We start from the raw sequence: 26,793 nt of genomic DNA on the forward strand, positions 1-26,793 counted from the left end.
ACGAGAAAATTTTATGGGATTAAATGGTTTGTCTGGAGTGATGCGTCAACCCTTACTGATTGCTTGAAATAAGATAAAGCGCATATATACAAGCATAACATATGGATACTTTGCGTAAACTTCTAGAAAAATAGTTTAAAAAAAAACACAATAACAAATGAATTAGGCATGCTGTAATAAAGAAAATCTCAAAATTGTTTTGTATCCTAAATTGTTATATCTATTAAGACAGTAATTACTTATTCTGTCAGAAAATAGTGAAAATTGGCGTTGATGGCTTGAGTGATTCACATGAAATTTACCTAACATTTTAGCATGTATTTGTCAATTGATCGTTGCACAAACGAAAACTATGTAAATGTGTTTTTTCTCACTTGGTATCATGAAAAAGTATTTTAATTTTAAAATGTGTAGAAAAATCGCAATGGTATGCAGTGTTTTATTTTTTGAAATTCTTATTGTTGTTTTTACTGATCCGATTGATGTGCATAAATATTTCTTAAAGCACTTTTTCGGAATGGAATTGGCGTTTCAAAAAGAACATCAAACTATAAATCTAGAATAAATTAAGATATTTATGAATTTCTATTTTGGTTGCTTCCATCGTTGTCTTGGCATGGTTTCCAAAATCCAGTCAAAGAAATTTACTACACCGGCCATTATGGCTCCGGCACACCTTTTCGATCAAGATAATTTTATGAAGTCGAAATTCGAATCCTTTTCTTTCTCACATGCTTTGCATATGTCTATCTCATTCTTTCGCATACCAAATTCGATTGAGCTAAATTGAATTTGGAGTGATGTTTAAAAGAAGAAGAAGAGTACAAGAGAATGAGATAGACATATACAAAGCATGTGAGGAAGAAAGGGATTTGAATTTCGACTTCATGAAATTTTCCTGATCTAAAAGGTGTGCCGGAGCCATTAGGAACCAAAAATCTGCTTTAGCGTTAGAAAGTTTTGTGCTCACTAGCTAATAAGGCTAACTATCCGGATACTGTCTTAGCTCATAAACTGTATAAGTAGTTAGGAAACTGTGGTAATGTGAGTGACTGAAGTGATTAGAGGAGGGTAAATGGTGACTAATATAAAGGTACCAGTCTCAAACCCTTATATTGCATGAAAGTCATATAACACGTAGATTAAGTATGTTCTTAAAGGGTATATGGATATAATACGCAATCGGATATAACCAGTGCCGCCATATCTATCTAAAATGCAATGAAATTTAATTACAGTTCGGTGAACAGAGAATGAAAAGTGGTGGATAAATAGAAGCGATTTTTGTTTATTTTTTTTTTACACCACAGAGAAGCCGGACCAACTATACCATCTACCATACTATATATATTTCGACGCTTCGCTCACCATTTTCGCCATTATTCACATCCTATATAGCAGCTGTGAGTTGAAGTAAGACGGATTTATGTTTACCATGGTAGTATCATATAGTACTAACTCTGTCCAACTGTGAAATGAGGAGTACAGACCGATATTTTCTATGCTGTGAGCGTCAGTTTAACTTTATCTTCTCGTGAGTTAACAACTGCGTCACGTCACGGAATACTTTGTCGTTGATTTGGGAATAAAGAAGAAATGGTGTAAAGTGAGACGTGTGTGAAGTAGTGTTGAGTTGAATTAAAGTAAATTAGTAAATGCCCTAATATACTACCAATGTTGACAACTAATTAAATTAGTAAGTTTAATTGGGCATACCGTTGGTGCTTTGATGGAATAAAGACGTCATTTTTAGCGTATTCTGCTAAAAAGATGGTGTCACGCCTGTGGAAATTTTTTCTTTAAACATCAGCTTCATTGTTAATTTTTTTTTTTATTAGTGAAAGCATCAGATACTGAAAACTTTTGAAGTTGAGAAGTAATTAAATAAATTAGTGAAGTGGTAAGATTGCAAGAATCTCCATCTAGTGATGTGAATGAGAAAGACATTTAGTACAATTCTATGCTAATGACATTGTATGTTCAGCGGAGAAGAAAAGGAAAAATTGTTTGCTTCATTTATCAAGATAAAAGATGAAAGGTATAAAACAGCACATTCCTGTTTATATATATAGCCCGTTTATATATATATATATATATATATATATATATATATATATATATATATATATATATATATATAGTTATATATATATAGTTATATATAGAACGGGTAGTGAGACGAGTAAATTGAATTAATGATGATGTGCGTGTGAAAATTGGCCACCGGTTAATGGATTAACCGGTTTCTCCAATGTATTCGTTCAAATATTATCACAAGACAAAAGTGTAGATGTATGTCCAATTGAACCATTCTTGTCTCTTCGCTGCGTTATTTAGTTTTTATTGATAAAACACACTCTGAAGCTCTGTAAAACATTAATATTCCTTGCCAGAAGTAATGATTTTTGTCTGTTTTCTTCTACCTCGTTTCGTTTTGTCATATTATTCCGTATTTGTATACATACCTAATTTTATGCATATTGATTATGCAGTATTCATTTAATTCAGATAAATTCACATGATACAAAAAAAAAAAACAAGAATAACATCAATGCCGACATTTTTTTAGTAGTTCATTACACATTGTGTTTTGATTGAATGAGTAATTAATTATAACAGATTTTTTGTTGTTACTGACTTATCTATGAGATTATAGTGTTCAATGGCATTTTACATCTAACGCCTTGGTTTCATTCACAATGCTATCTACATCGATTCTCCATTTTGTCATACTTTCAATTTAATAAAATTTTTCAAATTTAAAAGTTTTTTTTTATTGTTCAAGTGGTGGTTTTTATTTACAACTGATAACGAAACTTATAACGATTATTTGCACTAAACTTCGGAAGTTGAAGTTCACGTAAAAGGAATATTGCTCACTTTCATATCTAAGGATCACTTTAAAAAGTCATTAAATAAGTCCGTGGGATTAGTATTTTTATCTCCATTATCTAACTTTTTTATCCGGTTCAAAAAAGAGGTTTTCGAAAACACTCCAAAATCGGATAAAACTGCTTTATGTTCTGGACTTTCAAATATAGCGGCTGAAGGACCAGTTCAAATACAATTTCGTGCAATTTTGTTTAGTTTTTGTTTTTTTGGTAGTAAATGAGCAAACATGGCAGCCATAACGTGAAGAGCTTCTTCATAATCAAAATATCATGTAGGTGGTCGATAAAACGGTCATACGACATCAATACGACATTTAATACAATATCATTGATTTTTCAGTGTTTACTGAAATATTGACATCCTTTTGTTGTCCAGATTAGAATTTTTCAATTTATTTCATCTCATTCTTGACCTTTCCCACCCTCCCATGCGCCCATCGCCGTCTCAGCGTTGCTTCCAACCTCCAGGACCAAACGGTGAAAATATCCTTTCTTTGGTTGTATGTTTTGTAAAGTATATGTATAACTATCCAATATCCATTCTTGTAGACCTTAAATGTATTCTCTATATAAACAATACAGGAAATATTGAAATACATTTTAAGCTCTCACGACACGGGGATGTCAAAATGTCAATGTCAAATATACAACACCCGACTAGACAGCCGACTTGTCAGTCCAAATATCATCCAATAGTTGCATACTTTACAAATACATTACAAAGTAGTGTGGACTATGCATTACAATTTGTCAGGCATGACAAAGACAGTTGTGGATTGACCACTGGGAATTGGTTCGATTTCTGTCAAATTTTGACAAGTATTTGAAAATATGGCTAATTTGAGATATTCAGATATTTCGATAATGGGTCATCTATATGTTATCCTGCGGACTTATTAAACGAATAACATGAATAACATATAAGATGGGTATTAGAATGAGCTTAAACGGTTTTGTTGCAGAATTTGCTAAAATTTTCATATAATTTTCACTTACTTCACTATTTTTGCCATAAAGAGTTAACCAAAGAAAAAAATTTGGATTTTCCACTGAAAAGTGCCTTAAATACACATTTTTGAAAGTCTAGAAATATTTAAGCAAATACCAAATCTCGTAAGTGAATAAAATTTAAATATGTATGGAGATGCTAATATTTTCTACATATTTTCTCATTTCTCTGTTGACACAATATATACATATTGTAAATATAAAGTCTTTGGTGAGTAAAGAAAGTTAAGGACGTTTATTTGTTTGGCTTCAGTACAATGCGTATGTTCACGTCGTGTATAAATAAACTATTATACATTACAGTTTGAGGTGATGTTTGAAAATTTTCGTGTACACAAAAATTTGATTTTTGTGTATTTTTCGTATTTGACTATAAATAACATCTTTGACCCATAACCCAGGATTATTCATTGCATATGGGTTAAAAATATCTGAAAATACTCAAAAAAAAAAAACTTTTCCATTGCAGACAGTTTAAGTAACATACTGAATAAATAATAATGGAATGCCTATTTTTATTAATAAAATTTCATTATATAAAGTGTATAATGTATGAATATTGAAGTGAGGAAACCGCTATAACAGAGAATGAGTTTATTTATGTTGGCTCCATCAATTTGGGCTTGTTTCTTTTTACTTTCTTGCTTGCACAGCTCTTAGTGTAAATATTTATTCCATCTGAGCAATAGAACCAAATATACATAACAAGTATCAACATCGAGATAGGCGTTTCAAATAAACATTTCTTTAATAATTATGAATGAATAAATATGAAGACGTTATTAGTATTTGTTAATTCCATGACACAGTGTAATTTTCTGTTAAGGATGTTAGACTAGAATGGGAGACACCACCGTAGGTTATGAAATACACCCACTCCTACATATTCCACCTACACACAAAATGAACATGCTCGGAAACAACACGACACTAACCCATTATTATTTGAATGTTTAAATTAGACGTGTAAACATTTCACCTTTTCACCGTTGCGATGTTTTATAGCTTCAACCAGGTTGATCTTATACTCAAACAGTTAGCAATAGCACCCAAGAAGACAGACAAAGTGAAAGAAATGACATGACACGATATTTTAGAATTTAAAAAATATTATGGCTTCGGCACACCTTTTAGATCAGGAAAATTTCATGAAGTTGAAATTCGCATCCCTTTCTTTCTCACATGTTTTGCTGCATATGATTATCTCATTCTATTCTACTCTTCTTCTTCTTTTAAACATCATTCCAAATTCAATTTAGCTCAATCGAATTTGCTGTGCGAAAGAATAAGATAGTCATATGGAAAACATGTTAGAAAAAAAAGGATTCGAATTTCGACTTCATGAAATTTTCCTGATTTAAAAGGTGTGCCGGAGTCATTAGGCTTAAAATTAGTGAAATTTTGTATGAAATTGTTTTTTTTTAGGTAAATTTTTAACAGATATCATTAAGAAGCAAAGATAAAGAAATTCCTGTGGCAGAGTCCTTATTGTTTCTGATAAAAAGGACCAATTTAATTAAATTTACCTAAACGTAATGTTGAAAATCGTTAGTCGATTTCTAGGTCGATCTTGTCTAGATTTTTACAGTACAATAATCACATAATTAACAACTTCAAAGATTTCTCACTATATTTATTTTAATTTTGTCGCAAAAATTTCGCGATAATTGATGTGTGTTGTCCAGTATAAGGTATGGAGAAGAGATTTATGTAAAATAGTGATTTTTATGCATAAAGTTATGTATTCATGAAATTTCAATGAACATTTTTCTTGCATTTTCAACCCACAGACATTAAGTGGATACAATAAATAAATCAATTCATTTCCACTTATGAAAAGATTTTGGTGTCATTCTCAAATCATCTATTTGTGAGATGTAACAGCGTCATTATTCTCGAGTGTCTTACCATAGCTTTGACGTTTAAAGAGGGCAGAAAGAAAAAAAAGTTCAATTTCAATTTATCATTCGCAGTTGAGTGGTTTGATCAAGAAGTGTGAGGGCAATAAGGCACTTGAGATTCTCAGTCAATTATTGCTTTGCTCCAAATCATATCAAAAAAATTGATAGACCTCTCTAGTTTTAGCAAATGAATTAACAAATGTGAGAATTATTCTGGTAAATTGTGGATTCTTACACAATTCATTGCGACGTATAAAGATTACATTTATAATCTTAAAATAGTTTATAGCTAAGTGAACAAAGTACTAGCTTTATGGCGCTGAGATCCAGGGTTTTATTCTTATATCAAAGCCAGGGGCATGACATTTCCTAAGTTTCCCATATGTTTCTAGCGTGCCGAAAAAACTTTTGAGTTTATTGGCTGTTTTCTGTCATTGTGGAATGAATTAGCAAAAAATACTAATACAAAATAAAAGGCAATTTAATAACGAAGAGGCAACCGAAAATCCCAAATTGGCAATCTACGTAGTTTTGAAGATATCTTGTGAAATGTGTACGAAAACAGGAAAAATTTACACTAAAAGTGGTCGCATTTTTCAGACCTAATGTCATCCCCCTGATCAAAGCCATGTTCGGTAGAAATATAAAATCCTTGAAGTGTAGGCTCCAATTCCCCGTTGAAGGGTTAATAACATTAACCTCAGTTTGCGGATATTAATAAAGCTTTTACAATTTTACCACTCGCAATTTGGTTTTATGTACATTATACTACATATTGTAAAATATAGCTAATGCCAAATATTTACTCTTCACTTTGAATACACATGGACTAAGTTAGACTCAGTGTTAATTCTATCTCAATTAATATTTGCAGATCTCTGAGGACACGGTGAGAAAGTGAGTTTGAAGAGGAAAACGCTAAGGGTGTCGACAACGATAAGAATCAATTGGCAGCTCAAGTTAAATTGAAGTGTTTGATGTTGTCCGTTGGAAATCAACACATTGATGGAAATAATGTGATAAATGCTTTCACATTCTCACTGTGCTAGCATCATTTGCTAGTTCACCAACAATATAAACACATAATTAATTCAATATTATAAATTACACAGTTCGTCTTCTCATATCCACTTATTTTTCGCTATATAATGAGCCTATAGAGTGCGAGTGCCAGTGCCACAAATAAACAGATCGTGAAATTTCAGAACTTGTATTAATAAAATAGAAACAATAGTGTGGTGGTATATCGAGTGGAAAAAAAGTCTTGAAAGTATAGCGGAAAAAATTACATAATTTATAACAATCACGATCAATTAACCACTGTAATTGTGATGTCTAAGTCGAATCAACGTACTGCCTCATCAACTCATTGCAAGAATTACCAACAGTGGCATCATCAGACTGCCATTAGACGCCACGTGCTCTCTGGTGGGCACGGGTGCTGATTTGAGTATGGATTGTGGATAGATTACTTTATGCATTCTTAAACGTGGTTTTATTATACCACATATATGTGACACGTGGGTTTCTTCAGTGAAATTTCAGTGATTTTATACACATTAGTGCTCTAGATAATACCTCATCATATAGGCAATTTTTCCTTAACAACGATTACTTCGTGGGATTATCATGTATCCAAGTGCAGGAATTAATGCTGCGGCTGCTCGTCATCCGGTAAGACTATTTCTTTAATTTAATTTATTATTAATTTACTTGGAATATGTTCGGTCAGTCCTACTTGATGGAGATTTAAACACAGATTATGACCTGGGCTTTATCCTTAATTATAACCTCGCACTACGTTTCAGGATACTGTTTTTCAGGTATGAAAATTAATAAGATAGATCAGGTCAAGCGAAATTTCAGTACTAGTTTTCAGTACTATAATTTGAAAATATGAACCTAGGTCATAATCCAGACATAAATCTGAAGACAGGTCATAATCCATGTTTAAATCTGTATTCATTTACTATTAGGGATGTTTTATGTTACTGGGTTATCACAAGAGGGATAATTTATCTTTAAAATCGTATAAAGATTGGTCAAAACTGACAAGTTAAATTATGGTATTTTAGTTAAGTATATACCTCGGCGATCGAAGAGACCAATAATAATATTTTTCTAAACATCTCGCTTCCGGCTAAATGGACAAAAATGCTGACTGTTCTGAATAATCTTCTGTCGCACTCGATAAATAAAAAAAAATGAAAAACAAGTTTATACTTCTGTCATTTTGGGACTGTAGTAAAGTTTTGTTGACTATATTAGTCAGTGTTCCCTACAAAACACGAAAATTTCTTTGAAATTCTCTAATTCACAGATCACTCTTACACAATTTTATGACTAAAAACGAAATAATAATCTTAACAAAGCCCTCTCCGGTGTTCGGCTGATTGATATTCGGGCGACAGCTGTCAAACATAAAAGAAATTCAAGAAATTCTCCTTCTCGCATGAGTTTTTATCTGTCATTTTTGGTCCTAATCAGCCAAGTTTCGGAGAGAACAGTATATTTCCAACAGTTTTTTCCAAAGGATCTTTTTATACTCGTTGCTTGTTTTTCATCAGCTACGTGTGCACCCGTTTTTTTACTGGAAATCTTTAAGCAAACACTGATTTAGCCACTGATAGTAAAATTAATCTGAAATTTCACGACTTATTACTTTTAACCAGCATAAAACAAATAAATCTATCGAATTTCACGAATTTCCGCGGTGACTGTCAGCAAAGTACTGTGGTTTGCCGCCAGGATTGCCAGCACATGTGAAAGCGCTATCACGGGTTAATTTTGAATTATCTATAGCAGAGGTGTACAAGAAACCGTTGAAACCGAATTAACGTCAAATGAAACATGTACGTCAAATGGTCAAAACGCTACTATAACAAACTTATTTTGACGTTAATTCGGTTTCAACGGTTTCTTGCACACCTCTGATCTATAGAGAATTTGCTAAAATAACGATGCTGATAGGAGGGTGGCTTATACACAACCCAAATTTATACCAAAAATTAATATTTGCTCATTACGCTCAGTTAAAAATAATATTTTACTGTTATTTGTCTAAAAATAAAATATATTTTTTCACATTTTTTTTTACTAAAGATTTTAAATTCTCAAGACGATAAAAATCGGTTATGTATGAATTATAGTATGATTTTCAGATTTGATTTACGGTTCTTAAAGTTTTCCACTTCTTCGTTGTATTACAAGTACTTTTTGTCTGCTCGTCATAGAGTTCATTTGTGTAATACGACTTGAGTAAGATCATAATCATTCACGTCTAGTTGCTGACGACCTACTACATTTTTATAGCAAAGTAGTGCCGACTAAACAAATAATCTTTAAAGAATTAGGTATGCCCAGTGTAACTCTTTTTAGTATAACAATTTAATATTCGGTTTGTTTTGTAAATTCTCAAATTTTGATACCCCTATGACCCCCAATAGATGTGTCACTGTGTCCAATACAGACCCACTCTCATCTATTCGCGTTTGCCCACTATCACATCACATCTCTTTCAACATTGTACAAATAATATTCCACTGAAATGTACATAAATTTTGTTTGATTAGGTGAACGATGAAGTGTGTATGAACAAGTTTGCATGACACTGCATAGTTTGAGGCGTTTTATTGAAGCCTCAACAGAGTCGGCAAATTTCCGTTTCTATATACTGGGAATATGAGCTTTAAGTCAGACATTGAAATTTTGAGAAGGATCTTGAATTTACATTAGGTGCAAGGGAGTTCTGAATAATTCTGGGTGGAAAGTAGGAGTAGGTGGGAGAATGGGTTGATTTACCATATTAAACTGTGAGAAAAGAGGGCGGCAGAAGAGGATCGTAAAATGAATTCTTACATAATAACATAACCCCCTGTGAACACTTTGGTAGGGGGATTCAACCGACAAGCAAACTCTATGTGGTGTTTTCTATGGGGAGCCACCAGCGCGGTATAGGATGGGTGGATAGTAGGTGGAGGAGTATAGGGATAGAGTGAGCATGTACTGTGGTTTCACACGCCAACCGCCGAAGAACGACGGCGACGACTACGGTGATATTTTGACGGGGTTGGTTGTGGTTTATTCAAGGCAGCACAAGCAAAACCCTACTCGTCGCCCACCAAACCACAATCATCCATAGTCAGAATCTACCATCTGACTACTTCTCCCACTTACTTTAAAAGCATACCACCTTCCGCTCCACAGAGCACCTCATTTAAAATGAAACTCTTGCTGGTTTGATCCTGAGAGGTTGTTCTATTCGATATAACCGCATTTTTAAATAACCATTCTTCTCAGAATTCTTTTAGAAATGTATGAACTATTCAGAGGAGTAAAATGTGAAATGTGAATTTTGAATAAATATGACTTCTTATAGACACATTCGTTGAATGCGTTTTAGATTGTAAAACATAAAATAATACATATGTAAATATAATGTATAAGAAATCCTCTATCATATATAGCAACATTTTTTGCTTTGTGCGATCCCTAAACACATAGATTAGAGCAGGATTACAATAAACACCATGAAATCTTTATTGTTGCTGTTTATAAATCTCATAGTTTTTTCTTTCAAATTTATGCAAATAACAGATATGTTTACCACTACCTTGCGCATCATATATTCTAAAATATTAGATCATAAAACAAGTCAAAAATTTAAAACAAAATTATGTCGAAGTATAAATGAAATTTATGTCTCAGTCGATTTGCTGATTTGCTTCTAATATTATACATATGATATTATTCATAGTAACGTTTCAAAATAAACAATAAAAAAAACTTATGCCCAACGCACAATAAATTTTGTTTGCAAACATGTTTTCAAAATTCCATATGAGAGAGAGCGAGATGGCTAAATCTCGGTTTCATTTACTCTCATTAAAATGTCAAAGACATGTTTACAAATTGTGCGTTGGGCATTAATATTTGAGCTTTTCCATGGCTCGAAAGACCAGCTTCAGATCCACCTTTCAATATTCTTCTTCTTCTGTTTTACGTTTAGGCTGTAGACCTCACTCTGGTCCATATAGCCATTTCGTTCACTCACTTGAAATTTTGAAATTTTTCTGTTATCGCATTTAATTCCCCTTTTATAAGTTTTTTTTCATTATTATTATTTGCGTTCTATGTTTTTGAATTATTATATGCTCACTTTTGTTGGTTTACCTCTCAATCAATTTGTGAAAAATACCTTTGAAAGATAGAGAGTATGTATTAGAATCCTTCTCCTATTTTAATGTGATACTCTGTAGCTTAAATTTTAGGGTTACCGAGAATAGCATGAGAATTTATTAATCTTAAAAAAATTTTGCAGTTGGATTACTTGTTAGGGTAAATAGGGGCATATATTATCCGGATCGAATGGACCAGATGATATTCCGCTCAATATTAAGTCTTCCAAAGATAGACGCTACTGACTCTGAAGTTCTATTTCTTCATGCTTTTTAAACTCCTTTATTCTCCTGAATTTCACTTACTTCAATAATTCAAGATAATAGCTTTAATTTAGACAATAGTAGTTTAGGAAGATTGATTCAAATAGAGATTAGTATTGAGTAATAATAGAATAAATTCACTTTGACAAAAACCTCCGAGTGACTGCCATCTTCAACGTATTGTAGCTAACTAAACTTTTAACCAAACTTTCCTTTACAAAAACCAACCCGGCTGAACACAATTGCTGAGGATCTTCTGCAGAATAAGAATTCCGCAATAACATTATTATCTATTACTCCATGAATTTTTTCTACAAATATTAGCATATCAAATAAGTTTTATAAAAGAACCTTGGGAAAATTTTGAACAAGCAATTTTTAAAACATCAATTAACAAAAGATGGTAGTAAAAAAAGTAAAATTTTTACTAAAGAACCCAGCTCAACAACCTCATCGATTTTTCGATTAAAATTTTTGTAATAACGGATATTACTAATGCACAGACTAGGCCGATCGAAGAAGTTTCAGTGGATGATGGCTGTGAAAAGGGGAGCTTTAGCAAGAGTCGGATATAGCGTCAGACATTGACGCTGGTGTATTGTGTGAATAAATATGGAGGGTTACTGGTAAACTATGTAATGTGGAGAATGGTGTGGGTTGATTCAAGTGGGATTGTTTGTATATTACATAAAGATCCATTTATGAGGTGAGCTTATACTATATATTTCACCCTTATGATATACAATGTAAACGGAGAGTCGAGAGGCGCTCTTTGGCAGATGATGTTGGCGAAATTATGTATAGTGTTCTATTCCACTTTCAATCTAAGAAGTGTACAATGGATCATAACCGGAAGATGTTGCATTTTTTCATCTCTAAGCTGATAAAAGAAGTGGTATACATTTGATTAAGTCGATTAATCTATCAATACCGTACTTTTCTTTGTTTGTTTATAATAAGTATAGATAATTGGGGATTTACGTCTTATTACTTTATTTGGTCTATATTTGGTGCAAACTTTCCAAATTAATGATATATTTTCATCATGTATTTTCAGGGTCCGCCACAACCGGGACAACCTTTCAAATTCACAGTCGTTGAAAGCTGTGATCGAATAAAGGAGGAATTCAATTTTCTTCAGGCTCAGTATCATAAGTAAGTTTAGTTATTTTTTTTTAAATAATACTCATATTTTTTTGATAATTACTGAAAGTTAAAAAATAGAAGAATAAAAGAAAATTAAATAGAAGTATAAGACAGTAAATCATACGATTTAAGTGTCATGAATTGCTCTTATTTTCAAACTATTTATAATTATAAAAGTATTGAAAATTCTCCTTTTGTTATAAAATTACTTATAAGATTTTTTTTTTAATCTATTTTCATTGAATCAGCCTGAAGATGGAATGCGAGAAATTAGCACAGGAGAAAACAGAAATGCAGAGGCACTATGTAATGTACTACGAAATGTCCTATGGACTAAATGTGGAGATGCACAAACAGGTGAGTTATAATATGGAAGTATAAGATTAGAGGGATCTGGGGCAAAATGTTACATGTGGAACATTTCAAAATTCCATATTTTTTTTAAGATAAGAGAGAGGGTGGCTTCTTCTCTAACCCTCTATCAGGGGAGACCGTCTCAAGACGGTCTTCACAAAAATCACATTTACTGCGAATACAAAGTTTTTATTTATTTAAAAGTGCTAATAGTGTCCTCGATAATAGTCTTACTAACATCTTTTGAAAGTATGAACTCTTTTTGACTCTTCGTTTAGTTTCTAGCCCCAGTTTTGTGTGACAGGTCAGAGAAAAAGCAACAAAAAATATTTGTGCAAAAAAACTCATTTCCAATTTCAAGAAAAACACCGATTTAAAGTTATGTGACTAAAATAAATTTATTTTTTACTGAAGGATTATGTCATTTTACTTTGTATATTTTATTTAAAATAATTTTAAAAAAAAGTAAAAATGTGAATTTTAGAAGCAAATCGAGTTTCAAAAAATTTTAATATTTTCTCTTCTAGCGCCTAAACTAAAAGAGATAATGAAGAATGGATGGTTTTTTCGACTTTATTGGATTATAATTATCCTAGAAAACATTTGCTTACAATTTTTTCGCATATTAAAAAAAACACTGTTAGAGGATTAAAAGTCTAAAGTTTTTTGAGATTCGGACATGGAAAATAAAATAATAATTCACATTTTGAGCAATTTTCCAAAATTTATGCATTAGCACTATAACTATCAAAAACGGTTTGACCGATTCTTAAATTTTCTAAAATTAACACATATTTAAACGGTAAACTGCGATCAAACTTTATGAATTTCTCAAAATATGCATGTAATATATTTTGCAGTGGTTAAATTTTAATTTTTTCCTCTTTTCCGAGAAAAATTTGTTCAGTATCATACCTACCATGGTCTACCATTTTACGGAGCCCGCTAGGAAAAATCACCAAAAACAGTCGAAAGGTTTAGCGTTAATGAATGTGACCAGAATAATTGAAAAATTGACTTTACATGAATGCTGTTTATTTTAGAATTTTTCAAAGATTTTTCACTTAAGAAATTCTTTCACAAAAAGACAACTTAGGGTTAAATAAAAAAATACGAAGAGCAACTTTTGGAAAATAACTTAAAAGATATCTTTCTCGTTAAACAAAGTAAAACTAATTTCAAGAAAATTTTTAAGGATTTAATTTTCTTTTAAAAAATGGGAACTAGATATATAAGCAAATCTATTAAATACAATATATTAGTCCATGACTGCCCAATAATTACAGTCGAGTTCCTCAAATTTGAACGACAGTTGAGTTCAAAATGTAAAATTTGAGGTTATGTGAAGAAAGTTTTGTGTGGAGTGCCATTTTTCTCTGGTATTTCTTCAATATTATCGTTTTATATTAACTTCCGCAACAAATTCCATTTATTTCACAATAAATTACATTGATATATTCTCTAAAGTTGTTTATCTTAATTTACGGAAAGTGCAATTCACATGAATTCCGTTACGTTTTTGAAAATATCGTTCAAATTGAGGAGTGAGAAATGTCATCTAGGGGGAGGCTTTGAACTTTCGCACACAAAAATGATGTTCAAGTTCAGTGAGTTTTTCTGACTACCATGCAAACCGTATGGATTCTCCAACTATGCCAAAAAAATGTCTTACTTATAAGGTTCATAATCCCACCAAACAAAATCCCAGGAAATCCTTAGATTTTCCTCCAGAGGAAAATGAAAATTTAATGGCGATTTGTCCGATAGATGAATCAAGTTTCTATTATCGCACACGATTCACGCCATCATTGAACACCCCATTTTCACCGTAAATTTTGCACCGGACACTAAAAGTTGCACATCATTGTTTAAAGGGAACTCTAATCTACTTGATTAAACCATTTTTATAAGGAATAAAACATTTTAATATCACTTTTTTGGAACTTTTCTGAGAGATGTTTTATTGACATTAAAAACCATTTTTTTGCTTGATTCTACGAGAATTTCACTCCGGAAACGGTTAAATCTGATGAATACTTTCTTGAAAAGTCCAAATATCACCAAATTTACACGAATCAATAAGTTTTTAAAGCTAAAAATTGACTAAAACTCAGCAAGCGAGAATACCACACAAGATTCCACCATTCCTCCACGGAGCCGGATATGCACAAAAACGTTTGAATGCGCATCATTGAAGATTTCTCTGTTCCTGCAGCTGCAGGAATCGGGATTTAGCACAGATATTGAGCTTCAGCAGGTGAACAAGCTAAAATTTTCACAAAACATCTTCTTACGGACAATTTCTTTTCTTTGTCATGCAAAACAACACAATAGTGAGGTTATGTCAAAGATTGTCAAAAAGCAGTTGTAAACTGTATGAGCTTATTGCAGATGTGATTCTTTCATTGCACATTCAGTTTGTGCAAGCTTGAAAAATATTTTTATATCAAAGAAATCCAAAATTGCTTAATAATTACTCAACTGCAACCTATTTGAGTCAAATTACTTCTTGTTTATCAACTTTACGATTTTTAAGTTTTCCTTTTTAGTGGTGGATCAAATCGGTAGATTACAATAGATGTGAATATGAGGGATCGCATCTAAAATGAAGTTTCTTGGAAAATGTGAGAGAAGCCATGTCTTCTATGTGCGATCGATGAATCTGAGTCAAGTTTGTGAATTTTGTTCCACCCACAAAAAGTGCCTGTTCAGCCTAAAAGATTTTTACTTAAATCTGATTCCTAATAACCCTTCTACCCTCTGTGATAGTAGTTTTTCAGAAAAGTGATATTAATTCTGCACAATCGTATGAAATATTGCACAGCAAAATTACAGTTTTGGACCTGTTTTTAATTTTTGTTTCCTAAAACTAGGGGAAAAGGATTAGACTCCCAATTTTTTCAGGAAAGGTGTGATTTAAGACTAGCTACTAAAATATATAGCCATCAGTGAAAGTTATAAAGTAATACCGGAGAAATTCGAAGTGTCCGATGGTAGCGTATGTGCGAAACATCAAAGCCTCCCCCTATACCCCCCAAATGTTCAAATTTGAGGAACTCTACTGTACCATAGCTTTTTTTAAAGAACTTTCATAAAATCAACTTTTAGAAAATAGAACTTTTAGAAAAGAAGTAAAATTTTTATGCAAATTTTGGAAATGGGAAAATAAAGAGCTTTTTATTTAACCTGATTGGGGATGGATTACCTGAGATAATTGCAAAAGGATGTATGAGAATCCAAGGTGAAATGAGATGTTGAGACTCTTTGAAATACCTGCGATAAGAATTGTGAAGGTTAAAGCATATGGGGCTCGGAGGGCAAGTTTTGGAAAATCTTCCGTATTGCCAATCCACAGGAAGTTGCGCAGAGAATCTTTAATAAACACCACCAGCTAACTTTCAACAAACTCCTTAATTAAAATTTCAACAACTTCTAACAAGGATGACTAGGAAATTTGAGGATAATTCGTGAAACTATTTAATGTGTGACTGATTTTTCCCGGCCGGAACAAAATCGGAGCTATAACATATTTCCATGATACTAGTCTGACAAAAATCTGAGTCCGATTTGTATTATATTTTTCATTTAAAAATATATGATATTCGTACCCCGTAATTGTCCGAGATATGTTCCACTCATTCTACAGTGTCTCTGATATGTTCCACTGCCACAATAACATCGAAAATTAATTTGCAAATTTTTTACTATTTTGCAAAGTTTTATACGAAAGAGGCATAAAAGTAGCCAATGATGCTTAAGAATTACGTTTTCTGTAAGAAAATTGCCTCATCAGATGAAAAAATTAATATTTGTGATTCACACGTACACGGCAGTCACACCAATACTAATGCTGCCAAAAAGTCTCTTCTACTAGTAAAACGACACAGTCTTTTATATGGAGGGTAGACCTACAATCGGCCTACTATCCCGATTATAGTAGGCCTACTCTCCCTATTAGTATATACAGTAGACTCTTCGATATCCGGCTGACTGGGGGACAAAATGACATTTAGGTTTTTTGAATGATCAACGGTTTTTCTATTTTGTGCAGTGTGAATTTATTTTCTGTCTGACAAAGAAAAAGAGATTCTTCATGGTGTGCTTATGTTTCATTTTTTATCACAATTATGTATTAAAAACTTCGATACAATGTTAATAATACTTTAATTCACTCTGGACAAACTTCATGTTTAGTGAAAATAATTTTGAATATATCAACCGCCAGTGTTTGGCAGCTGTCACCCGGATATCGAAGTGCTGGATATCGAAGAGTCTACTGTAATATTTATCTAATATTGTATAACATTTGTTCCGGCCGGGTTGTGAGAGCTGAGCAAAAAGTGACGATGAAGATTTTACAAAAAAAATGTCTTTACAAAACTTGACCCGGTTGGACGCGCGTTGTGCTTTTCTTTTTCATACTCATATGTTGTTCAGCAACAATGATTTTTTTTATTAATCAAAATTTATTACTTACTGATTAAATTTAATTCTTTACTGCTCATTTGTTATATTAGTTTGTTCTTGGAAAATGTTTGGAAAACCACATTTTCTTTGGATGTAGAGGGAAATAGTCTTCGTCAAAGTTATAGAGCTATAAATAAATTAAGTCTGAGCTCATGAAAAAGCAAAATATTCGTAAACAAAAATAAAAAATAAAATCTCTGAATCAGCAAGATGAATAAAAACAAATAACAAAGTAATAAGGTGGGCCAGATCAGGCTGGTGATGACGTAGATACTTTTTGGAGGTTATGTAAAAAATCATCTGTTCGTAACTCGCGCCAAAATCTCATGCGAATACATTTCTATAAAATGTTAGGAATATATCAAAATTATTAGTTTAGTTGTTAACAGGAATGACTATTATTATCAATTAAACTAATATTTGAAGTTGTTTCAGTGTTTCTCATACTTTTTTACCACAAAGTTCCACTGGACAAAAATTATTTGCACGAAACCCGGCAGACCATACACCATATGAGCAAATCACAAATGTGTCAGAACATTCAATACTAATATTATGTTCTTTGGAAAAAACTCAGAATAAGTAAAATAACACAGAATTCAAAATATAAATCACGTAGAATACCAAATTGATATTAAATGTCGAGTTTAGATATTCTAAACAAAAAGCAAATTAAATTTTCTTTAATTTCGTAAGACTTCTACAACAGTTCTAAGGACTCATAAATCCATTTCCAAATTAAGATTTCCACATTTTTTGTTTTGTGTTAAACTAAGAAAAAACAAGAAAAATCTTAAAATGAGTTTTCATTGATTTTATTAACAAAAAACTATTTTATTAAGTTATTTTATTCCAACACTTTCTAAAATTTTCCTCTAAAATTGATATCTTTACGTATGTATCAGGTATAAGTTTTTTCAGAACTGTCAAGAGCAATTCAGAAAAGAAATTTAATGTGACATTTGAATTCTCAACTTATGGTTCTTTCAGTACTATTTTACGAATATTTTGGATTTCAAATTACTTAATTTTTATCAATTATTTTTACACAATTATATTGTGTTTTTAAGCAATTTTCGCGCCACGAATCCTATAAAATGTCACTACCTGATAAAGTTTTGCCAACGAGGAGAATTCATTAAGACAAGATTGGCGTTTTCTCGCCTTTAGCGAGTTTGTTTTTTTGAGAATCAATTGAGTTATTCTCATAATTTCTATTCTGGATGAAAACGTGACCTTTTTTTTGATAATTGTAATCTTAATTATGGTAAAATCTATTCAATTGTTCATTCAATTATGATGTTATACTCCGTATAAAAAATGTGGCACTTTGGTATTATATACCAATATTTTGATTCTTGGTCTATTTTTTTAAATTTAAATCATAAAAATTTTTATCAAATAATTTTTCTACAAAGAGAAAGTTAATTAAATTATCTATACACTAGGGAAAAGTGCTGTCTACAGTTCAGAATTTACTATATTTTTCCGGGAAAATCGAAAATAAATCTTAATTTTTACTACACAAAAAAATCTGTAATTCATTAAGATCCAACCTCATTTAACTTTCAAAGTTCTTAATTTTTTATTAAAAGCCAAATAAAAAAGCAATATCGATTTGTTCCAAGGCATATATGGACGATAGTTTATCCTAGGTAATTTTAATACCCAATGTGGTCATATTAGTAAAAAGGTGTTTTTGTTTTTAATCAAAATTTATCATATTATACGTATTTGAAGTTCATTAGCCGATAAACAATAATATATATATATTGGACATCCAAACAATAAATATATTTTCATTTAAAACTAATAAATCTTTGGAAAATTATTCGATTCTTATTTTTCTATTACAAATATTTGACAAATCTGAGTTGTTAACACTATACCAGTCGGGTAAAAGTATCTACGTCACTGGCAGTTCGATTTGGCCCACCTTATACTTGAAACATCTTGCTGAATCAGGCTATTCTACCCTATACAGTAGTAGACACTCGCTAAGATCGGGCTGCCTTTTAATTTGGTCAATAATTAATTTAATTGTAATTTGATAGAGCGCTTTTAACGAAAAATTATGTTTTCTCTTTTTCTTTTGGCAAAGATTTAAAAGTATTAAAACTTTAAGGTAAAAAGTACTCGAACTCGTAAATTGTGATTTTGATGTAAAAAGTACTTTCACATCATTTAACGTTTACCGGTTCTCAACCGATTTGAAGCGATTCATAACTTACTCGAAAGATCCCACAAAATAGTTTTAAGGGCAATAAAATTGATTTTCGGAGAAAAATTACTTATCGATTCTTAACCGGTTCATAAACCATTTTGAATCGATTTATAAATCACTCAAAACATTTCCCAAAATATCTTAGAAGTAATATAATTGAATTTAGGATAACAGGACCAGAGACAAAGTAGTAGGTGAGATGTTTAAGAACCTCACTTAATATTTACATTTAAAATAATTAATATTTCACCACATATTTTATATAAATTTTAGTTATTCAATATTAATGCGTAATAGAAACATAATTTGGAAACTTCTATTCAAATTAATTTATGCGAAAATGCTTGCCCAAGCATTAGATTAGGAATGTTAATGAAAATTGTGAAAACTTTCATAAATTTCATAAATACTGCAAAGCTCTTTTCTACATACATATAATATTTACATTATGTTCTAATAGACGGCATGAGAGAAATGCTTTAACTTTCACATGGAACTTGTGTTATGTAGAGTGGTGGGTGAATAAATTTTCCCAAACCCTTATTTTTTGCTTATCTTTTTACTCGATACCTCTACTTTTATGTACTCTAGACCTAGGTCTGAAGAAGGGGATATTGAATGAGTTGGTTGGGTGTTGCTGAATATATAAGTGCAAAGCTCTCTCCAGCTAGAACGTTGTGTATTTATCTCGTGTACATTTTAGTATAAAGGTGTGAGGAGTTTTTGTGGTATATTATGATACCCAGGGATGTGGCATGAGTTCGGAGTAGAGACGGAGAATAGTTTGAATGTGGAGCTATATACATACATTGCTTTGCATCCCATATATTTCCCACATAAGCCACCCACATTGAATTTTCTCCCTGTTTTTCAATCCTCCCATGAGAATCCGGGCTTGGTGTATAAATAAAACCGCAATTCTGTGGAAACTTTGGCCACATCCAGCCGGCTGAACAAAACTACCATCGAAACCAAATGTGGCTAGCATAACTATCCCATGAACACATCCCACTGAACTAATCTCCCTCTCTCTCACTGTGTCTAGCTCACTGGATATGGGGTTTTTCGCAAAACGGATTAGGTTTTTAGAATAGTAAACTAACTACTAAGTAAAATGATCTAGCGATAAATGATGATACGATTATTTAAACATTTTTTTCAGTTACTTTCTGTCTTTTTGTAGTTCAATCTTGTTTAAAAATCGATATGAAAGAGATTAACTTTGAGAAATCCAAGCTTTTGACTTGGCAAACCTAAATATTTTTGCTTCAACTGTAGGTTCGGGAGATTGATTAAGAATCCAAGTTGTATCGATTTTTTAAATTCAAAAGTTAAAAAAGCTCTAAATAGCTTTTTTTCACAGCAGATTCGGACGTGTTTAGACTTGTTGGAAAGGTTTTGAAATCCCTGATATTTATGAACTGATTATAAACGGTTATGAACGGATAATAATTTATCCGAAGTCAAATTGTATTAGGAATAGCCTAATTCGGAATCTGTCTAAATGAGATTTTTTTTTAATTATGAATATGAATGGATTTTGTAATTATGTAAAGCTTAAAGAAATAAGTAATAAGATTGTTACATAAAATTTTGTTCTATGTTTCTTAAGGAAAAATTATATTTTCATTGAAAAATTCCTATTTGAACCAAGTTTACGCTATTCTACCCTACTTTTAAGAAATAGCGGGCAATTTGTTGATCAATCTTTAATTAATCAATTCAACATACAAAAAAATATCTCATAAAAATCTTTATAAATGTTGAGAACGTATGCTTGAAAATCATAATCTTAAAACTTTTTACTTTTTGCACAAACATTTTTCGTAGCATGTTCCCTTAACACTTGGAAGGACCCTAGTGGCAGCCGCTGCCAATTCAGTTTTCAATTTCATTTTTTATTAAAATTAAATTAAATATATCATTTCGCCTGGAGGCCCGATTGAATGCGTGCAGAATTTATCTGGCTATTTTTTCGTTATAAATTTTTTTAATAAAAATTAAATATTAATGTAAATATATTGCAAAAACAAAAAACTGCACTCGGAAGGACCAAGTGGCAGTTGCTGCCATATGCATTTTATATGGGAGTTTGACGTTCTGCAGATGTAATTTTCTTGATTGTTAGTGTATAAAAGCCTTAAAAGAACAAATTGAAAGTGATTTTGCAAATTATTAAGAAGAATTATGGGAAATATTGAATTGGGAAATATGAATAATTTTGGGAATTATTCAATTTTTCTCTTACTTTCCAAAGCTCAAAATCCATTTTGTTAAGCGAAGTTATTAGAAAATAGTTAATAGTATTAACTATTGTTCATAAAGTAGAATTTTTGCTTTGAAAAATAAGAGAAAAAATTGAAATTATTCAAAGGCTGCCGCATTCAAAGACAGACCACTTTCTCTTACTCCATGATTCTGGTAAAGATGAAAACATCGAATGGTTAAAAATCTTTAGATACAGTAGTCAAGGAGATGAAATTTCTGATTCAGACACCAGAAAAGAACTGACTAAAGATCCGAATGTTCAAATATAAGTAAAAATATCAAAATATTATGTTAAATCCGATAAGTGGCAGCGGCTGCCACTTGGTCCTTCCGTGACACTTTTAGTTAGGGTTCTACGAAGTGTTAATGAAGCATTTTTTTTGTTCTTTTAGAAAAATGTATTCGTAGATTTTTGTTTGGTAAATGTAAAAAAATGTGAGGAAAGTTACAAAAAAATTAATTGTAGTAACAAATTGTCTTATTGGAAATGCGTTTTCTTTTTTTTTTTTTTAGACGGAGATCTCAAAACGCCTCAACGCCATTATTGCCCAAATAGTACCTTTCTTGTCCCAGGAGCATCAACAGCAAGTAGCCACGGCTGTTGATCGAGCCAAGCAGATAACAATGACCGAATTGAATGCTGTGATTGGGCAACAGAGGCCCGATTTACCACGGTTATTGCAACAGATGCATGCACAGCAGCTTCCAACGCACGCGGGGGCACCACCAATGCCAATTGGTATGCCACATCCAAGTATAGCACCCGGTGCCCTAGGTGGACCTTTAGGGTTGGCCAATCCATCTGGACAACATCCATTATCCATTCTAAATAAGCAAGAAATTCATCGACCAGAGGAATCGAAAAGCAGCAGCGGTCTCAGTGTACCTGAAGATCGTCACGTGAGTTAACAAAACAATTTTTAACGAATATTAATTTTAATATTAACAATCCATTTTTCTTCTGTCTTTTTTTTTTAGAGAAATTCAATTTCTCCAACGGATCGAGAGAAATACCGACCTAGATCACCTGAACAGCATGAGTTGAAGAAGGTGAAAAAGGAAGAGAAGGACTTGGGGCATGTAAGTCAATTCACCGCGCCACTCTGGCAGCCATCTATTTTTCTCGCCCAAAAATAATCTCCAGTTTATCTTATAGCAATCCGATGGGGAGAAATCTGACCAAGATCTCGTTGTTGATGATGCATCAGAATCAAATCCCATGTCTCCAGTTCCCAATCAGCACCATAGCAATGGTACAGCATCACCACGAGAAAATGGATTGATGGTGAAGAAATTGGATCATCAGGATCGTGATCGTGTAGGAGGACCACATTCACCGAGATCCGGAACATCATCCAATGCATCAACACCTTCTAATAAAAAGCTCGAGGATAAACCATCGACGCCAATCTCAAAGTCTGTAACACCCACCAATTCAAGTTCTAATGGCCATGCTGGTGCTCCTCCAGGTAGTGGGGTAGTCAAGGCTGTGGCTAAAGCACCTGTACTCAATCCTGGCTACCCTCACTACTTGGGACCGCTCAATGGTGCTGCACCCCATGAACTCCAAGCTGCCTATGGAGCACCTGTACACAATAACCTCCCGCCTGCTATCAATAGCTACCCACGTGCACCTCTTCAGGTTGGATTCGATCCTCATCCACAAATGCGAGCACCGTTGGGACCAGCTATGGGTGCTATTCCCGGTGGAAAACCGTGAGTTTGTACTTTTTTCTCTTCTGACTATAAATAAATTTTTAATATTCTCCTTTTCTAAATAGATATCATACTAAAGAATCTTTAATTTTTAAATTAAAATCCTTAATCTTAGACAAGAAGAATAGGTCTTAACTCTTTCGCGTCACACTTTTATGCTTTTATTCAGCAGATCGTCTCCTCAAAATGCAAGTGTTTAACTCACATTTTGGTCGATTTTGAGTTATTGCCGTAGTGGCACTATATTAACCCAATACTATCGGAAAATGCATAAAATTTTCCCCGAAAACCATTTGTTTTTCTAATATGATTAAATGAAAAAGTTCTATGTGCATGAATTTAGTAAATTTTTCTGTGAAATTGTTCTATGTGACGATTCACGCATTTACGTTGTGAAAAAGATAAATAAATTTCAATTGCGTACATAATATGCACTTTAATATAGGTTTTAAGGAACCGAAAAAGGATCAATGTGATCGCTAAAATACATCATAAGCTTTTGATAACGGTAAAGGAGGTCAGAATCATCAAAATCGGTGAATAAAATTTGAGCAGAATTTACTTTTGCAAATATTGACACTGACACGATAATATTGTGCAACAAAAAATAACCCTTTGCCACTGTATTTGATAGAAGTGATAATAATATTCAGTTAGAATATCTTTTACGGATCTCAAATCTGAAATCTATTCATTGCTACCACACCCTAAATTTCTTAATATATTTATTTAAAGTGTTTTTGTTTTTCTAAAACATAAATTTATATCTTCGGTCCTAATTATATAATTTTAATTACTTTGGTTGGGAAAAACGCATATTTTCATTATCTACAACTCTTATGATAAGCCTTGAACCTACAATGCAGTTAAATTACTAATTGGATTCGATTGATTTTTTTTTACATCTATAGACGATAGGGACAAAAATAGCCCAAGAATTTATGGTTATTTTTGTTCTGACAAACCCAATAAATGATCATTTTCATTCTAATGAAAACTATTATGTATTAGTATTGTGATTCTTTTCACAAAAAGCTATTGCTTTAAAAAATTGGATATTATATAGAAAAAATAAATAAATAAAATTCAGTTATCAATCTGAAAATTTAAAAATTATACTCACTTTCGAGCTTAAATGATTTTTGATAAATGATAAATTATGGAGCAAATAGTTTGACGAGTTGCAGATTTACAAAAAATATTCTAGATTCCTGCAACTTTCTACTTTTCGATTACGTAAACATTAGGGAAAAATAACTTTTAGATATTCATAAAAAAATTCTTTATAAATCACCATTGAACCAATCGTCCTCAAAAGAGTTAAAATATTAAAGTGGCATAAAAAGGTTTTAAAAGGTAGAATGAGCGAGATTCAGAGGTTAAAAAAAAGAATTTTTAAAGAAATATATCTTTTGAATTATTTATTCCTTTTTGTAATTATTTTAATTGATAAAATTAAAATGTTTTTAAGGTTTTAACCCAATTGTCCAGAAAATAAAGTAACATAAATAATATAGACTAAATTTTTTTCATCCTCTGTTTGTTAAAAAAAAAAACAATTCTGTGGTTTTCAAAAACATATATTATTGAATATTTAAGGAAATATTTTTACAATAAAAAGATCTTTTTTTTACATTACACTTTTCCATATAAAAAAACTTCAAGCAAGCTTGTCGATTGATTGAAATACGCTCTATATTTTTATGGCTTTTCAGTGTGAAATTGTTCTATGTAATAGATTTATACAACATTTTTTGAAATTTTTGTGACTTAAAACAATTTCATTCGATGCAATTCCTTGAATTTTCCTTCTTTGTGAAAAATCTACTGATCGAACAAGCCTCATATTTTTAATATTTCATATTTATTAGTTGCTTCGAAGATTTAAACCAAAAAAAGAGCGATTTTAATGTGTCAAAAATGTGGATCAAGAGCACATAGTTTTAAATTGCTTTTCTCGTGAATGAACTTATTGTGAGTTAGAACACTTGCATTTTCAGGAGACGATAAGAATTCATGTAAAATTGAGTTTTTCCTAATGCTTTATGATCAAATATAATAGTTCAGAGAGGAAAAAAACTTTCCATTGCGTGAAAACTCGGAAAAACCCCGGGTCATATATGACCCTATTGTCCTCAAGGGAAGTATACATTACATACCATTTTCAAAATTTATATCACGGGCTTTTTAAGAGTTTTTTTGCTTGAAGTTAATTATTTGGCCAAAACCATGGCAAACTGGATTGTCTTGATGAACACTGTACTCCTGGTGTCCAAGGAATCTTCCTGGTAATCCCTTGAACTGTCACTGTCACAATGTTTTGAGTGGTATTTGGCAAAAATAAACTTATCTACATATTTATTCACACATAATACAATTGTACAATATTGGACGCTTGCAGAATACTCTAAAATATTGAAAAATATGTTATAATTCATCAGATATAAGATGAAATGTCCAGGAGCAAGATGTCCCACCTGTATTTCACAAAGAAAAACAATGTCCCAACTACATTTCGCTATAGGTTTGGGACGAAAACACTGTTACCCTTGGGGACAATAGGATCATATATGACCCGGAAAATTTCTACACGCTTTTCTGGAGAATTGAGAGTAGTTTATTATATCAAAATATGCAATATACAATCTTTGGATATTCTGTTTTGGGTTTCTAAAGAACTTTTTGCTGAAAAAAATAAATTAATATGAAAAATTTTGAAAAAGAAAAGTCATTTCACAAAGTTCGAAATTAGTGATTTTTGATCTCAAATATTTTCTTTTCCTGAATATCTGGAGTCTTGAGAAAATTAGCCAAGAATCTTACATCCTTCTATTATGATGTCGTGTACAAACCGATAGATTTCAATTAATGTAAATAGTAAAAAAAAATTGTTTTTCCCCGGGTCATATATGACCCTAATAACGCGAAAGAGTTAAGTCTTATGACTAACACACAATAACTTTTGTTTGTAAACACATTTTCAAAATTTTCCATGAGAATGAGCGAGATGACTCATTGTCATCTGTGAGATCTAGATCTCACTCACTCTCATTGAAATGTCAAAAACATGTTTACTAAACAAAAGTTATTGTGTGCTAGGCATTATGCCCAACGCACAATAACTTTTGTTTGTAAATATGTTTTCAAAATTTCCTATGAGAGAAAACGAGATAACTAGATCTCTGTTTCATTCACTCTTATTGAAATGTCAAAAACATGTTTACAAAATAAAAGTTATTGTGCGTTGGTCATTAAAATCTTAGATAGGGGCAGGGGGATAGGTAAGGGGAGTACCAAAAAAAAACATTGAAGCTTGAGAAAAATTAGTAGTTTTAAGGTAACTTTGGTAGTTTGAAAATACAAGGGGTTCGACTTCC

General features: G+C 31.9%; 1 protein-coding gene across 1 annotated transcript in view; it reads left to right on the forward strand.

Moving 5' to 3' along the window:
* Positions 1-1,213: 1,213 nt before the first annotated feature.
* LOC129803760 (protein groucho-like) overlaps positions 1,214-26,793 on the forward strand; it is a 30,968-nt gene continuing 5,388 nt past the window's right edge. The window contains exons 1-8 of the mRNA XM_055850542.1: positions 1,214-1,696; positions 1,839-2,038; positions 6,675-7,474; positions 12,299-12,396; positions 12,636-12,744; positions 22,214-22,600; positions 22,679-22,780; positions 22,857-23,416. Of these exons, the coding sequence (XP_055706517.1) occupies positions 7,430-7,474; positions 12,299-12,396; positions 12,636-12,744; positions 22,214-22,600; positions 22,679-22,780; positions 22,857-23,416 (1,301 nt within the window). The 5' untranslated portion in view covers positions 1,214-1,696; positions 1,839-2,038; positions 6,675-7,429. The remainder of the gene's footprint in view (positions 1,697-1,838; positions 2,039-6,674; positions 7,475-12,298; positions 12,397-12,635; positions 12,745-22,213; positions 22,601-22,678; positions 22,781-22,856; positions 23,417-26,793) is intronic.

Source organism: Phlebotomus papatasi, chromosome 2, assembly GCF_024763615.1.
Source record: "Phlebotomus papatasi isolate M1 chromosome 2, Ppap_2.1, whole genome shotgun sequence".
NCBI lineage: Eukaryota > Metazoa > Arthropoda > Insecta > Diptera > Psychodidae > Phlebotomus > Phlebotomus papatasi.